General features: G+C 40.0%; 1 protein-coding gene across 13 annotated transcripts in view; it reads left to right on the plus strand.

Annotated features, from left to right (window-relative positions):
• Frmpd3 (FERM and PDZ domain containing 3) overlaps positions 1-16,585 on the plus strand; it is a 151,902-nt gene that overhangs the window by 131,220 nt on the left and 4,097 nt on the right. For 12 of the 13 annotated variants that reach the window (XM_013150215.3, XM_063246252.1, XM_063246250.1 and 9 more), the window contains one exon: positions 14,524-15,345. In XM_013150215.3, coding sequence (XP_013005669.2) covers positions 14,524-15,345 — 822 coding nt within the window. The remainder of the gene's footprint in view (positions 1-14,523; positions 15,346-16,585) is intronic. The other variant, XM_063246258.1, reaches the window with a different exon arrangement.

Genomic DNA, 16,585 nt, shown 5'->3' on the forward strand with positions numbered 1-16,585 from the left:
GGGGCTCTGTAGTCCCTCTCTGTCTGATCAAAGGTTTCTGCCCACCCATTAGCACCCTGGCCAATGCTTGTTCCAAGTATTTCCATTGCTCTAGGGACAGTGGTGCCAAGTGAAGGACACGAGTTTTATGCACACCTGCAGCCTAAACACCTTCCATGTTGTTTCTCTGTTGCTTTTCCAAAGGCAAATCTGCTTCATTGGATTGTCTTGGAGCTAGGGGGCTTAGAGCTCCTCTCCCTGATTGCAGAGAACCCCCTTGTTCTTGAAGAGTGACAGAGGCTCAGCCTGTCCCCTGGCACAGGGTCTGTATATTATGCAGTGGCCAAATGGATTGCTGTGGTGTCTCCAACTGTTTGTAGAGCTTCTTCTTCTTAGGGAAGGAGCAGTCAACTCTGGGGTAGAGCCAATAGAAATACCTAGTTCTTCCTTCCCTGTTTCTTTTGACCAGAAAAACAGAAACTTGAATTTGGTATTAGCTCCCCAGGGGCTTGGTGAACTGCTTGATCCATTCTTTTTTTTTAAAGTAAGTTTATTGTTACATTTTAGGTATAAATAATGAACACATCTATTATAGGAAATTTGTATCTATACATGATGTAACTTGATTGTTTTTGTCCCCGTTCTCCTCCCTTCTGTTCAGCCCTGATTACCCTCCTTATTTACAAAATCTTCCTTCTTTTCACACCATTTTTTTATTTTCCCTTATCCCTCCCCCTCCCGTTCTCCTTCCCATTTGAACATTTTCTTCCTATTTCATAATACTTATTATACATTTTGGTCCTTATTTACACTTTTGGTTTCTGAAACTAGAGAAAATGTAGTATTTACATGTGTGCTTTTAATGTGTTTCACTTAACAGAATGCCCTCAAAGGGCATCCATTTATCTAGAAATGTCTCAAGTCTATCCTTTATGACTGAATAGTACTCCACTGAATACAAAAACCACATCTTCTTTATCTATCCATCAGTAGATGGGCATTCAGGTTGTTTCCAAGATTTAGCTATTACAAACTGCATTAGGTCATTTCTTGGCCTCCTGGACTATTAGGTGCTAGGATGGCAGCAGCCGCCAAATACTCTTGCTAGTTTGCTGAGCTGCAGCCACCCTAGAAAAGCTCCAAGAGTGCATATCTTATCCCATGGTTTCTAGAAAGGGAAGGACATCACTGAGGAGATATCAGCCTGAGGTACAGTGGAAAGACTATCAGTCCCTTCTTATAGACCTTTAGAAGTGAGGTCCAAAGCTAAGATCACTTCCTTCTGTCTTCACTTATACTTCAGAACAGAAGCCTCAGTGTCTACGGTTCATTTTTCAGTAAAGGCCTATAGGAGTACGCACCATCAGGCTAAAGCCACAACCTGCATGGGGCCTAGTCTCTCTGGAAAGGAGGAAGAGATATGGCCAGCTCTCTATTCTTATCCTACAGCAGCTACTGGCTCCCAGCTAGCCTGGCTCATTGCTCAGCCTCCTGGCCCTAAAAGATACCATTAAAACAGCATCAGGGGTCTGTGGATTTAGCTCAGTGGCATAAGTGCCTGCCACACAAGCATAAGGTCATGTGTTCAATCCCTGGTACAAAAAAAAAAACCCCAGCATCAGGGAAAGAAGCTATCACTACTCCCAGCCTGAGGAAAAATGGAAAAGTGGTAGGAAAGGAATTCCTTCTCAGTGGCTTCATCAAAGGAGGTACTGCACTTACTAACTGCACAAATATTCCTCTCATTCTCATTCTGCCCAGGATTGGGGTGTAGTAAAAAATAACAGACATGGCCCTTGTGGCAGTCCTCTTATAGCTTACAGGCTAGTGGGAGAAATACAAACAGATGATTAAAGAGCAACGCCAATACAGTAAGTATGTTTGCATTTACCTGGGGGTAATTCAGCAATCATACAGAATACCACTTGTGTTTGAAAACACAGATAGCATCTGAGCTTAGAGAATGGCTCAGACAGATACAACTGTCCATCTATTCTTGGGTGGTAGGAAATCTAGAGCCAGTTGTCATGTCTCTCCGGAGCACCCTGTGTCCCAGAGAAATCCAGGAAAATAAGCCTTCTGGGCTTCTAACAAGCCTTGTAAGGCCCTTTTTTTTGGGCTGAAGAAACTACATATACTACCATATTTAGAAATAGTTTAGTGTGGTTAATGGCTACTATATATCCCATGCAGTTTACCAATTTTCATGTAGGTAAAAGGCAGCAATATATACCAAGTACTAAAGTTAGACTGAAAGTAATAGACTTTTTATGATAATTCAAAAGAATATGAGAGTCTTGCAAGGCCTCTAAGTCATTATTATAATCAGTGATCACTGAACTGTAGAATATATCAGGGACAAGTATTAAAACCGGTTCACTGTATGCATTTTTTAACATAACTACAGTCAGTTCACTGTCCCATTCTTTGCAGGCAATTTTAAAGGCAATTTTCTTGGTGTCTGAGTACAGAATGATAAAGTAGGGCACCTCCCCACTTTGGGGAAAACTGATAATAATGTAATGGCCTTCACAGTCTAATGTTTGGTGATATTTCCATCTTGGCTGAGAAGAGTCCCTACCCCCTTTTTGGATATGCCCCTGGGAGCTACCTCACCGCCAGGCTGGCAACAGCTCATCACCAGGCCCGTTATCCTAGTTTCTCAGTGTCTCAGGTAGGTGGCACCTGGTGATCTGCAGGCAGTTCCCTGACTGCTAGTTCATGCCCCTGGCTCAGTTTTCCTCGAAGTGCTACTCTATTCCTTGAAGGCCTGGACAGAGAATAGTGTTCCCCCCAACTGATCCAGACTGCCCTTGATACAGCCAGTGAGGCTTAATTTAAAACCACTCAATGTAATGATGTGGAATCTGTATTTGGTGGGGCAACGCGGGAAAACCACAAGAGTTTGGGGTTTACAGGCAAAGAAACTTGGATTCCGTTCCTTAATCTGTCATTTCTTAGCTGTGTAAACATGAGCAAGTTCTATAAACTGAGTCTCAGTCTCCTCATCTGTAAAATAGTCTCCCCCCACCCCTTTTTTTCTCTTTTGGTACCAGGAACCAAACTCAGGGCCTTGTACTTGCCAGGCAGGCACTGCATCAATGAGCTACATCCCCGGCCCATCATCTCTAAAATGAGGATAATAATGCTACTTACTTCAGGGGCCTAGGATTTAGCTCAGTGGCATAAGCGCTTGCCTTGCAAGCAAAAGGTCATGAGTTCAATCCTCAGGCCCCCAACAAACAAACAAAAAAATACTACCTACCTCATGAGAGGTTTGACAGGATTGTGTGAGCTTAACTATGTAAGGTCCATTCACAATGCAAAGCACATTTTGTATTTTGCTCTTTTGTCTTTTAATTTTTATTATTTTATTTTATTTATTTGTAGTACTGAGAATTGAATTCAGGGCTTAAATGTTGAGCTACATTCCTATGCATTTTTAAAAATAATTTATATTGAGACAGGATCTCACTAAATCACTTAATTGCTCAGGCTGGACTAGAATTTGGAACTCTCTTGCCTCATTCTCCAAATGCTAGGATTACTGGTGTGTACCACCACCTCTGGTTTGTTTTTTGTTTTTTGTTTTTTTTTTAAGGAAAGGATTTAGACCAGATGTGGTGGCTCATGCCTATAATCCCAATGCTCTGGAGGCTGAGGCAGGAGGATCATTGCAAATTCAAGACTAGCCTGCACTACAAAGTGAGCTCAAGCCCAGCCTAAACTGCATAGGGAGATCCTGTCTCCAAAAAAAGGAAAGAAAATAAAGGAAGGATTTAGAATTCATCTTGTGCCAAGTGTGGTGCTTTTATATAAAAAACTTGATAATTTTCAAGCCAGCTGGCTTGGTGGCACATAACTATAATCCCAGCACTGCCAAATTGAGACAGGAGGTTCTAAAATTCCAGCCCAATCTGGACAATTTAGCAATTCCCTACCTATCTCAAACTAAACAAAGGGGTGGAGATACAATTTTGTGCAAAGACCATGGAGTTTAATCCCCAGCAGCAGCACCACCACCACCAGTAATAATAGTAATAATAATAATATCTAAGCCATAAAATTCACCCATTGAAAGTATGCAATTCACTGAGCGTGATGGTGCACACTTATAATCCCAACACTCTGGTGGTTGATGCAGGAAGACTGTGAGTTTGAGACCAGCCTGGGATACACATAGTGAGTTAAAATCCAATCTGAACTATGTAGTGAGACCCTGTATCAAAAAAACAAGAACCACAAAAGATCATGAGTTGCAGGCCAGTCTGAGCCATATAGTGAGACCCTATCTCAAAAAACCAAATAAATAAATGTATTTATTTATCTATTTAATCTCTTGGAGACAGGGTCTCATTATGCAGTTTAGGCTGGTCACGTGTTCACTTTGTAGCCCAGGCTGGTTCCCCGCCTCCCGCAGGCTGGTTTTGAATTTGCAAGGATCCTTCAGCCTTGGCCTCCCAAGTCCTGGGATTATAGGCGTATGCCACCATACCTAGCTCTATTTGTTTATTTTTAAAGTGAGCTATTTGACCATGAGTGTGAAGGTTGCTTTCTGGATTCTCAGTTCTCATGCATTGGCGTGAATGTCTGTTCTTCTGTCAGTACTATACTATCTTTATTATTGTTTTGTAGTAAGTTTTAAAAACTAAAAGCCTGCAATGGATATAGCTCAGTGACACACAGTTTGCCTGGCAAGTGCAAGGTTGTGAGTTCAATTCCCAGTACCAAAAAAAGTCAAGTCTAGGTATAATGGTTCATTCCTCTAATAGCACCTGGGAGGCTGAAACAGAAGGATTCTATTGAATTTGAGGCTAGTCCAATTTACATTAGTAAGACCCTGTCTCAAAAAAAGAAAAAAATAAAGAAGCATGAATTCTCCTTTTTGTTTTTTAAAAATTATTTTGGCCAGGCATGGTGGGGCACACCTATAATCCCAGGATTTGGAAGGCTGAGGCAGAAAGATCACTGGAGTTCGAGGCCAGCCTGGGATGCAAAGTAAATTCAAGGCCAACCTCAGCTGTATACCTGAAACCCTGTCTCAAAAAGACAAAATAAATGAATAAATAAATAAAAATTACTTTGGTTATTCTGAGTTCCTTGCAATTCTATATAAAATTTTTATTAGCTTGTCAATTTCTACAAAGTCAGCTAGGACTCTGATAAGGACTGTGTTGTATCTGTAAATCAGTTTGAGTAATATCGTTTTAGTAAACCTGTCAATCCATAAACACAGGATATCTTTCCATTTATTTAAGTATCATTCAGTTTCTTTTACCAGTGCCTTGTTTTCAGTACACAACTCTTGCTCTTCTGTTAAATTTATACTCACATATTTTCATTCTTTTTTTTTTTTTTTTTTTTTTTTTTTTTTTTGGTACTGGAGATAGAACTCATGACCTCATGCTTGCCAGACAGGCGCTTATGCTGCTGAGCTAAATCCTCAGTCTTCATTCTTCTCAATACTATTGGAAATAGTTTTTTTTTTCTGATTTCATTTTCAGACTGTTCACTTTGAGTATGTAAACATTCAATCGATACATTGTACTTGTATCCTACAGCTTTGCCATGCTTATTTATTAGTTCTAAGAGTTTACTAGTAAATTTCTTGAGATTTTCTATATACAAGACCAATGTTCAAAGATATTAAGAAAAATACAAAATACACAGGCACACATACAAAAGACCATGTTATCTGCAGGAAAAGTTGTTTTGAATTTTTCCTATTCAATCTGGGTGTCTTATATTTCATTTTATTTACTAACGGCCTAACTAAAATTTCCAATACAGTGTTGAATAGGAATGGTAAGCGCAATACCCAGATGTGGTGCCGAACACTCACAGTCCCAGCACTGTAGGAGGCTAAGGCAGGAGAATCTCAACTTTGAGCCCAGCCTGGTCAACTTAGCAATTTAGTAAAATTCTGTCTCAAAATAAAAGTTTAAAAAGGCCCCGGGTCCCATCTCCAATACCACAAAAAAAAAAAAAAAGTAGTGAGTACAGACATCCTGAATTTTTTCCTGATCTTAAAGGAAAAGCTTTCAGTTTTTCATCTGAATCAAATATGTCAGCTTTAAGTATTTTGTATATTAATAGCCTGTATCATGCTGCAAGTGTTCACCTTTATTTCTAGGTTGTTTAGGGCTTTATTATGAAAGGGCATTGGGTTTTTTCAGATTGTTTTTTGCATCTATTAAGATGAATGTAGTGCTGGGCGTGGTGGCTCATGCCTGTAACCCCAGCACTTGGGAGGCGGAGGCAGGAGGATCATTGCCAGTTCGAGACCAGCCTGGGCTACAAAGTGAGCTCAAAGCCAGGCTGAACTGCATAGAGAGACCCTGTCTCAAAAAGACAAAAAAAAAAAGATGACTGTAGAGCCAGGGGAAGTGGTGCATGCCTGTAATCCTAACACATGGGAAGTTGAGGCAGGATGATCAATGTGAGTTCAAGACCAGTTTGGGTTACAAACTGAGCTCAAGACCAGCCTGGACTGCACAGTGAGATCCTATCTCAAAAAGACAAAAAATGAGTGTTAAGTTTTGTCCTCTTTTCTACTAACATAGTGTATTATATTGATATAGGGAACAAAATGTTTTACCTACTATATTTCCAGTACGAGTTTGTGTTCTCTGAAATCAGAGAATGAATTTTAGGAACAAGGGAGGTTAAGAGCAGAAGTATTTCTTGAGAGAAAGACAGTTTCTTCTGAAAGAGAGACACAAAGGGTGCTAAGTGGGTTGTCAAAGATTCTGTATTTTCTGGGGATTTTTATAGGGTAAAACCATGAAGCGAGGCAGGTCTAAAGTGGGGGAAACTGGGAACTCACAAAGTAGATGGGCATAAGTTGGGACAGAACTATAGTCAACCAATAAGTTTAATTGTTTAGGTAAAATTGACTAAATCAGGGGCAAATGGGGAAGCAAGTCACATAGCAAGTGAGCATTCTTACTGATCAGTGACTCTTCCTATAGGGGGTTGGAATGATGACTCCTGGCTTCTCAAAATGATCAGTATCTAATCCCTAAGGTTTATACTTAAGGATGTGGTTGCATTTGGTTTTGTCTTGAGATCTGGCCCACAGGGAGAGGTGTGTGTCTCCTCCAAGGTCACAAGACATTTGGTCGTCTATGCCGGCTTCCTCAAGGGCCTAGTCCTGTCTGACTGCTTATAATATTTCTAATTATCTGAGCTGACTGAACAATATTAATAGATTTTTGTATATCAAACCAATTTTGCATCACTGCAATAAATGTACATGGTATATAATTTTTTTTTTTGTGATACTGGGGATTGAACTGATGACCTCGTGTTTGCCAGGCAGGCACTTATACCGTTGAGCCAAATCTCTGGCCCTGTAATTGTTTTTAAATGTTGCTGGGTTCAGTTTGCTAGTATTTTGTTCTGTATATATTCATAAGAGCTATTTGATCTATAGTTTTCTTATGATATATCTTTGGCTGGCTTAGTTATCAAGGTGATACTGGCCTCATAGAAATGTGAAGTATTCTATCCTCTTCTATTTTTAAAAAAAAACTTTATGAAGGATTTATTATGAATACTTTTTGAGTATTTGGTAGAATTCAGCAATGAAGCCATTGGGTCTGGAATTTTTCGAGGGGAAGGAAATTTTAATTACTATATTCAATTCCTATTACTGGCCTATTTAGATGTTCAGTCTTCTGGAACCAGTTTTGGCATGTTGTAGGTTTCTAAGATTTTGTCCCTATGACCTATGTTATCTAATTTATTGACATTAGTTCACTCATTATATCCTCATATGATCAATTCTATATCTGTTTTGTCAGTTTTGATGTACCCTTTTCTTTCTTGATTTTAATAACTTTCAGTCTCTTTATATTATTTGTTTCTTTCTGCTTGCCTCGAATTGATTTAGTGTGTGTGTGTGTGTGTGTGTGTGTGTGTGTGTGTGTGTGTGTTTTGAGACAAGGTCTCATTATATAGTTCAGAGTGACCTTGAACTCACTCCTGTAGCCCAGATTGGCCTCCACCTCAAAGCGATCCTTCTGCCTCAACTTTCTGAGTGCTGGAACTACAGGCATGCAACACCATGCCTGGCTTACCTTGGATTTAGATTGCTCTTTTTTAAATCCCAATTTCTTAAAATGGATGTCAAAGTACTGATGTTAAATCTATCTTTCTGTCTGGTCATGGTGGTGCACACCTATAATCCCAGCACTCCAGAGGGTGAGGCAGGAGGATTACTGTGAGTTTGAAGCCAGCCTGAACTACTTAGCAAGACCCTGTCTCCAAAAAATCTTTCTCTGTTTTTAAAACAGATCTTGCTATGTAGTTCAGGCTGGTCTTGAACTCACTATGTAGCCCAGGATGACTTGAATTCACAGTAGTCCTCCTGCTTTGGCCTACGGAATGCTGGGATTATAGATGTGCTTTAACGCCCAGCTTTTCTTCTGTTTTAACATAGGCATTTACAACTACATTTTCCCTCTGTGTATTTCTTTAGCTAGATCCTGAAAGTTTTAGTATGTCATATCTTCATTTTCATTTATTTTAAAGTATTTCTAATTTCTCTTGTGATTTCTTCTTCTGCCTATTGGTTATTTAAAAGTAGTTTAGGTCAGATGTGGTGACATGTGCCTGTTTCTGGTATAATGAGGCAGAAGGATTGCAAATTTGAGCATAGCCTGGGCAGTGTAGTGACTTTCAAGACTATTTTGAAATAGAAAACATCTGTAGACACACTTCAGTACAAAAATCCTGGTTTAATCTCTACTACTGCAGTGGAAAAATGAGTATTTTTTAAAATTTCCATATGTTTGTAAATTTCCCAAATCACTCTCTGTTCTTGATTTCTAATTCAATCCTGCTGTGTACAGGAAACTTATTTTGTATGAATTTATTCATTTCAAATCTATTGAGAATTGTGGTATAACATATGGTCTATTTTAGATAGTGTTACATAGAATGAAACTGTATTTTATTCTGATGTTATGGTATTTTTCCATAGATTCGTTATATTTAATTGAATTATAGCATTGTTCCTCTCCCCGCCCCCAGGCTGGCCTGGAACTCACAGTAATCTTCCTGCCCCAACCTTCTTGTTGATCTACTTTTGTTTTATCTGCTATAAAAAGTGGAGCATTAAAAGCTTTAACTCCTGTCATTTGTTTTGTTTTCTTTTTTCTTTCAAATCAGACTTTATCGGAACATTTTAGATATATATTATGATCATATTAATCACAGAGAAATTGTACCATACATGATATAACTTGTTTCTTTCCTTCCCCACTGCCTTACTCTCCCTTCAGATACTCATTCCCTCCTTCTTTTTGTTTGTTTGTTTATTTTTTGTTTGAGACAGAATCTCACTATGCAGTTCAAACCGGCCTTGAGTTGACTTCATAGCCCAGACTGTCTCAAACTCCCAATAATCCTCCTGCCTCAGCCTTGGGTGTTCTAGGATTACACGTAAGAGGCCACCACTCCTGGCTCATTTCTTCTCTCTTTACAAAAGCTTTGTTCCTATTTTAAGGGTATTTTTGTTTTGTTGTTTGGTTTTTCTTTTTGAGACAGGGTCTCGCTATGCAGATCCGGCTGGCCTTGGGTCACTTTGTAGCCCAGGCTAGTCTCAAATTTGAAAGAATCCTGAGTGCTGGGAGTACAAAATTAAACCATCACATCCAGTTTATTTTTACTTGTTTTTTTCATATGTTTCTTTCGCTTCTCTCCTTTCCCCCTCCTCCCTCCCTATTTCACTTTCCCATTTGAACATTTTCTTCCTATTTCACAATATCTATTATGCATTTTGATCCTTATTTACACTTTAGGTTTCTCACACCAGAGAAACAATGTGGTGTTTACACATGTGTGTCTGATTTATTTCACTTAAGAGTATGGTCTAGGGTGCATCCAATTTACCTAGAAATGTCTCAAGTTTATCCTTCTTAATGACACAGTAGTACTTCAGTATATTAAAAAACACATCTTTTTCCATTTACCAGTGGATGGGCATTCAGGTTGCTTCCAGAATTTAGCTATTAAAAAATATAATACAAAGTAAACAAGAATGTGTATATTTTGCACTGGTAGGTTTTTAATTTTTTCAGGAAGATACAAAAAAAGGGAAATGGCTGGTCAAATGGAATCTCTAGGCCTAGTTTTTTGAGGAATCTCTACCCTCATTTCCACAGTGGTTGTACTAGTCTACACTCCCACCAACATTGGAGGCTTTCTCCACACAGCCCTGCCAGCATTTGTTGATTAGTTGGTTTCTTGATAATAGTCTTTCGTTCTGGGGTGAGGTGGACTCTCAGCGTTGTTCTGATTTGCATCTCTCAAAAGACCAGTGATGTTGAACATTTTTTCATGTATTTATTTGTCACTTTTATTTTCTCTTCTGACTAGTGTCTATTCATTTCAGACACCATTTTTGGATTAAATCTTTCAATTTGGGGTTTATGATTTTTTGAGTCCTTTATGTATTCTAGATAATAATCCTTTGAGGAACCATTGGCAAAAATTCTTTGTGATTCTGTGAGTTGTCTCTTCACTCTGTTGGTGATTTCTCTTGCTGTGAAAAAGCTTTTTACTAAGATGAGATCCCAGTTGTTGATTCTTTATGATAGTTCCTATGCAATCAGGGTATTGTTCATTAAAGTTTTTGACTACACCAATGTCTTCAAGAGTTCTTCCTATTCTATCTTCCAGAAGATTTAATGTTTTTGTTTTAATATTTAGCTCTTTGACCAATTTCAACTTTAGTCAGTACATGGTGAAAAATATGGGTCTAATTTTAATCTTTGGCATGTGCAAATCCAGTTTTTCAAGCACCATTTATTAATGAGGCTGTCTTTCTCCCAGTGAATTATTTGGCACCTTTCTCAAAAATAAGGTGGCTAAGTATGTCTGGAATTGTTTCTGTATCTTCTAATCTGTTCCATTGATCCTCAGGTCTGTTTTTTTGCCATTACCATGCTATTTTTATCACAGTAGCTTTGTAATATAATTTTAAGTCTGGACTTATAATGTTCCCCACCTTGTCTTTATTGCCCACAGTTGCCTTTGCTATTCTAGGCCTCTTCTTGTTCCAAATGAATTTTAGGATTGGTTTCTCTAATTTTGGGGGTGGGAGGGTACCAGGAATCGAACTCACAATCTTGCACTTGCCAGGTAGGCTTTGTGCCACTGAGCTATGTCATCACCCCATTTTCTCTAATTCTGTGAAGATATGCTATTGGAATTTTTATCAAGATTGCATTAAATCTGTATAACAATTCTGGAAGTATGACCATTTTCACTATATTGGTTCTTCCTACCCAAATGCAAGGGATATCTTTCCATTTTCTGATATCTTCTTCAATCTCCTTTTTCAGAATACTGTAGTTTTCAATGTAAAGATCTTTTATTTCCTACTTTTGATTGATTCCAAGGTATTTCATATTTTAGGATGCTATTGTGAAAGTTCTTTCCTTAATTTCTCTCTCAGAGAATATGTTATTCTTGTACAGGGAGGCTATTGATTTCTGAGTGGTGACTTTGTGTCCAGCTATGCAACTTAATTTGGTTAGTAAATCTAGAAGTATTTTAGTGAAGTTTTTGGAATGTCTATGTAGAGTATCATGTCATCTGCAAGTAATGGTAATTTAACTTCTTTCTTTCCTATAAATATTCCTATTTCTTTCTTTCTCTAACTGATATGGCTAATGTTTCCAGAACTATATTGAATAGGAGTGGTAATAGTGGACATCCTTGTCCTGTTCCTGATTTTAGAGTGAATGTTTTCAGTTTTTATCCATTCAGTATGATGTTGGCTGTTGGTTTGTCATAGATGACTTTTATCAGATCAAGATAAAGGCCATCTATTCCAATTTTCTCTAGGCTTTTTTTTAAATCATGAATGGTGTTGGACGTGTTAAAATACTTTTTCTTCATCTATTGAGATGATCATGTGATTTTTGTGTTTGGTTCTATTTATATGGTGTATTACATTTATTGATTGGCATATGTTAAACCATCCCTGCATTCCTGGGATGAGTCCTAGTTGGTCATAGTGTATAATCCTTTTTTGTTGTTGTTGTTGTTACCAGGAATCGAACTCAGGACCTTGTGCTTGCTAGATGGGCATTGTGCCACAGAGCTATAGCCCTGACCCTGTATAATCTTCTTGATTATTTGGTTTGCCAATATCTTATTAAGGGTTTTTGAAACTGTGTTCATTAGGGAGACTGACCTATAGTTTTCTTTCTTAATTGGGTTCTTTTATGGTTTTGATATCAGAGTATGCTTGATTTCAGAAATGAATTTGAAAGTACTGCTTTCCTTTTAATTTCAGTAAAGAATTTTAGAAGTAGTGACATTATGTCTTCTCTAATTTTCTTGTAGAATTCAATAGTGAATTAGTCAGGGCCTGTGCTTTTCTGTTGGTAGGCTTTGAATGATGTAATTTTAGTGACTGGTTTATTTAGGATTTTTATTCCTTCTTGATTCAGCTTTGATAATTCATATGTATCTAGGAATCCGTCCATTTCTTCTGTATTTTCCATCATATTGAAGTACAGGTTCTCAAAGTAGATATAGATGTTTTTCTGTATTTTTATAGGATCTTTTGTGATTTCACCCTTTTAATTCCTAATTGTATGGATTTGAGTCTTTTCTTTTCTTGGTAAGGTTGTTAAAGGGCTTATTGATTTTATTTAATCTTGTTTTTTTTTTCTATATGAGGATTGAACCCAGGATTTCAAACATGCTACATCTCCCGACTTTTAAAAAAAATTTTTTTTGAGACAAGGTCTTGCTAAATTGTCCAAATCGGCCTCAAACTTTTAATCTTTCCACCTCATATTGGCGTTCACTACAACTGACTCTAGCTACTGTTGAATTGTGTCTTTATCCCTTCAGTTCAGCCAGTTTCTGCTCCAGGTGTTTTGGGGCTCTCTTGTTAAGTGCCCACACTTAACACTGTGTGTTTTTGTCACAGTGTAGGCTCTCATAAAAGGCAACACTGACATTGACCCTGTCAAACTGGAGTTTGAAAGGCATTTAAAGTCTTGTTTTCTAGCATCTTGACCACCATAGTTAATGGCAGAGTGTGATTAAAAACATGGGTTTTGAAGCCCCTGAGATGTGGGTGCCAGTCCAGATTGCCATTTTTTATTTTTAGTACCTGGGATTGAACCCAGGGCCTTTGCACTGGGCTACATTCTCAGCCCCCTTTCTTTTAACATTTTGAGACAGGTTCTTCCTAAGTTGCCCAGGCTGGGCTGGAACTGGCAATTTTCCTATCTCAGCCTCCTAGAATGCTGGGATTATAGGCATGTGCCATGATACCCAGCCCAAATTACCACTTATGACCCTTGTGACCTTAGTTAAATCACATAGCCATCTTGGGTCAATTTCTTCCTCTGTAAAATGGGGATAATGATAATACGTACCTCACTGGATTGTAAGGCTTAAATGGAATAGTATACAATGCTCTTACCTTAAATTACTGCTTGTTTATCATCTATGTGATAGCAGAGCAAGTTGGCATTGTTTGAGTATATGTTCACAGATGACATGAGAGGGTTCCCAAAACAATGTGAGAGAGAAGCCATTCAGAAATAAAGCATTGCTATAAATAGTTCTCAGATGTACAAACCTACCATCAAGAGCTGTCAGTAAGTCTGCATGTGGGCATACACCTGTAATCCCAGCTACTCCAGAGACTAAGGCAGGAGAAACACAAATCTGAATCCAGTCTGGGCAGTTTAGCATGATCATTTCAAAATTTTTAAAGGCCTGGGAACATAGCTTAGTAGTAGAGTGCCCCTAGGTTTATCCCTAGTACTGGACAAAAAAAGCTATTGATGAGAACATTTTACCATTCTGCATGAATATAAGAATAATGTTTTGAAGATTTATGCTTTGAAGAAACATGAGAATGCTCTTCTATCCTCCTTGCACAGAGTACCCCTGTCATTGTTCCCACATGCTTTAGGAAGCCAGATACCCTGAATTCCTACCAGATAGCTGTTCTTTTAGTGTTCCTCCATCAACAGTTCTCTTTGAAATGCAAACACTTGGGGCATCTACTAACCAGTTTAACACTTTTAATACAGCAGTAATAACTTGTCAGATTTATTTCTTTGTGCTAGAAGAGATCCAAGACAACATTAACAATTGTAATTACTCAAAAGTGGGGTAGGGACAGGGGCAGGAACGGTTCTCAGGGGAAAGTAAACCTTTCCTCTTTGAATACATTTACAGACTGGATATATTCATGGAAGAGACCAGCCAGTGTGCAGACACCAGTGTTTTCCTGATACCTCACCTCATGTGTTTTCCCAGTTCAAAGGTGATGAGCCTATTAGCAGCTGAGGCCATTAGATTCTATACACCTAACTCTTAAGGTTAGGACTGATATGGTCTATAAATTCCTTCCCCGTTAGACTCTCACAGTCAGGCAACACTTTTTCTTGATATCTGCCACATAATTGTGCTGCAGTGCCATGAGCCAGATGTGCCAAGGGAGCTCAGGCACAATTCTTAGCACCAGGGCTCATCTGTTGATTCTCTTTCTGGGTTTAGATTACATGCACAGCGCCCACCGCCCTGTCATTGGGGGCCACCTGGGGAAAAAGGAGAGTAGTTATGTGGGCAGCGTGGGCACCAGCCCCAGGAAGTCGAGCCGCTGCACGCCCCCACCTGCCGACTCTGAGCTTGTCAGCTTCTGCTACCTCCATATGCGGGAACAAAGGAAAGAGCAGGAAAGCCGGACAGATGTCAATGAGAATCTAATCTTCTTTGAGGAGACCAGGCCCCGGACCAAGTCTGACCCCACATCCAAAAGCTCTGGCCAAGGTTACCATGTGGTCCCCGATGACTTTGATGCAACCAGCTTAGACCATGAACCTTGTGCCAGCAGGGCCCGGTCCTACACCTTGGACAATTCCCTTGGGGCTGAAGCCCTGAATTTCTACTGTGACTCATGCAAAACCAAACTCCAGGAGCAACTGGGCCCTCGAAAAGGTGGGAGGCCTGGCTCTTCTCGTGACAATATTGTAGACTTGATGTCCCTCCCACCACCAGGGAGTGAGGAGGAAGAAGAAGAGGAAGATGAGACAACTTCTTTGTTGCCTGCCATTGCCGCCCCACCCCCTGGTTTTCGAGACAACAGCTCTGATGAGGATGACTCCAAGCGCCGGGCTGCCCAAAGCCAGGAACAAGGACGCCATCTGCGTGGGCTCTTGTATGACGAGATTCCAGTGACACTGATTGACAGTGTGCAAACCCGGACAGTCAGAGATCATGCCCAGGAGCTAGATGATGCTCTGGTGTCCACTCTGCAGGCTCTAGAAGCCCTGGCTGCTTCAGAGGATGGACCACACCCCCCTCCCCCACAGACAGCAGGTAATCACCCTCCCCCGCCCCTCCCGTCTTGTCTCCTTTCCTTCTCCTGGCCAGGAAGGGCCAGCATGTAACTTTGTGTTTTCTCAAGCAGATGTATCAGGGCAGTGGATGAGCCAGAAGTAGTGCAGGTAGGGTCCAGGGAGCAACAGTGCTGTGGCAGAAATGGGCTGTACAACTCTAGCTGGAGCTCTGCTTCTCACCATTCCATCACTCCGGACATGTCTTCTAAATGGATCCTAGGGACTGGGCCATGACAGCTACAGAGCCAGGCCAGGATGGAGGATCAGAGAAGAATTGTGAGAGATATAGAAAGCAGGCCAAGAATATTTGCATGCACCTGACTGGAGGAAAAGCAAAACTTACCATATTGCTTTGGGATTAGGGGACCCAAGAGCCATCACTGCCAGAACTGAGGTCTGTATTCTGCCTGACAACCTGAGCTCTCAGTCACATGCAGCAAAGTTCTGGTTTCTTAACTCACAAACAGCATGACCAGTGGTGAGGCACTCCCTCTCTGAGCCTCACTGTTGTCATCTTAAGTGGATTGGATAACAGTCATCGTAGCACATAGGGGTGTGCAGATTCAGTGAGATGATTCCTGCAAAGCGTAAACACAGCTTCACACACAGTAAGGATTCAGTAAGTGGTACCTACTGAGATTAATCATTAGAGGGTAGGAGAGCCATGTGACATGCCTGGTCTCCCCTGCTATCGACACATATGTATCTATCTTCTAAACAAATATATAGAACCCATAGTCACACAGGCATACACCTTTAAAAAGAGTGGTAAATGACACAGCAACAGAAAAGAGGTAGGGAGGAATAAGGAACATGAGCAAGCATTTGAGGCAGGGCAAGGGATAGACAAAAAAAGGAAAGGGACTAGGATCTGAGGATACTTACCTTTTCTGTAAAAGAGGACACCCTTCATGCTGGGCAACCCCCACATTAGCCCCCCACCCCACCAGGAGGGGTTGATGTTTCTGTTTGCTCTTTAATCAAGAGCTCCAAGTCTTAGCTGCTCCCAAGCTAGTGACCTATGTAGCTGCAAGAGAGAGGATGAACTTATCTAAATGGCCTCAGCTGCATGGGCTATAGGCAGCCCTGGCCACATGAGAAAGGATAGAATTTGCTAGCCCTCTTCAGGACAATTGACAGACATTTTCTAGCTGTTGAATCTAAAAATAGTGTTGATTGCCATGTTGTTTTGCATGGGTTTTGCATGCTAATTTGCCACC

The sequence above is a fragment of the Cavia porcellus genome, unplaced genomic scaffold, assembly GCF_034190915.1.
Source record: "Cavia porcellus strain 051 isolate PalLab524CR breed Dunkin Hartley unplaced genomic scaffold, mCavPor4.1 scaffold_3, whole genome shotgun sequence".
NCBI classification, from domain to species: Eukaryota; Metazoa; Chordata; class Mammalia; order Rodentia; family Caviidae; genus Cavia; species Cavia porcellus.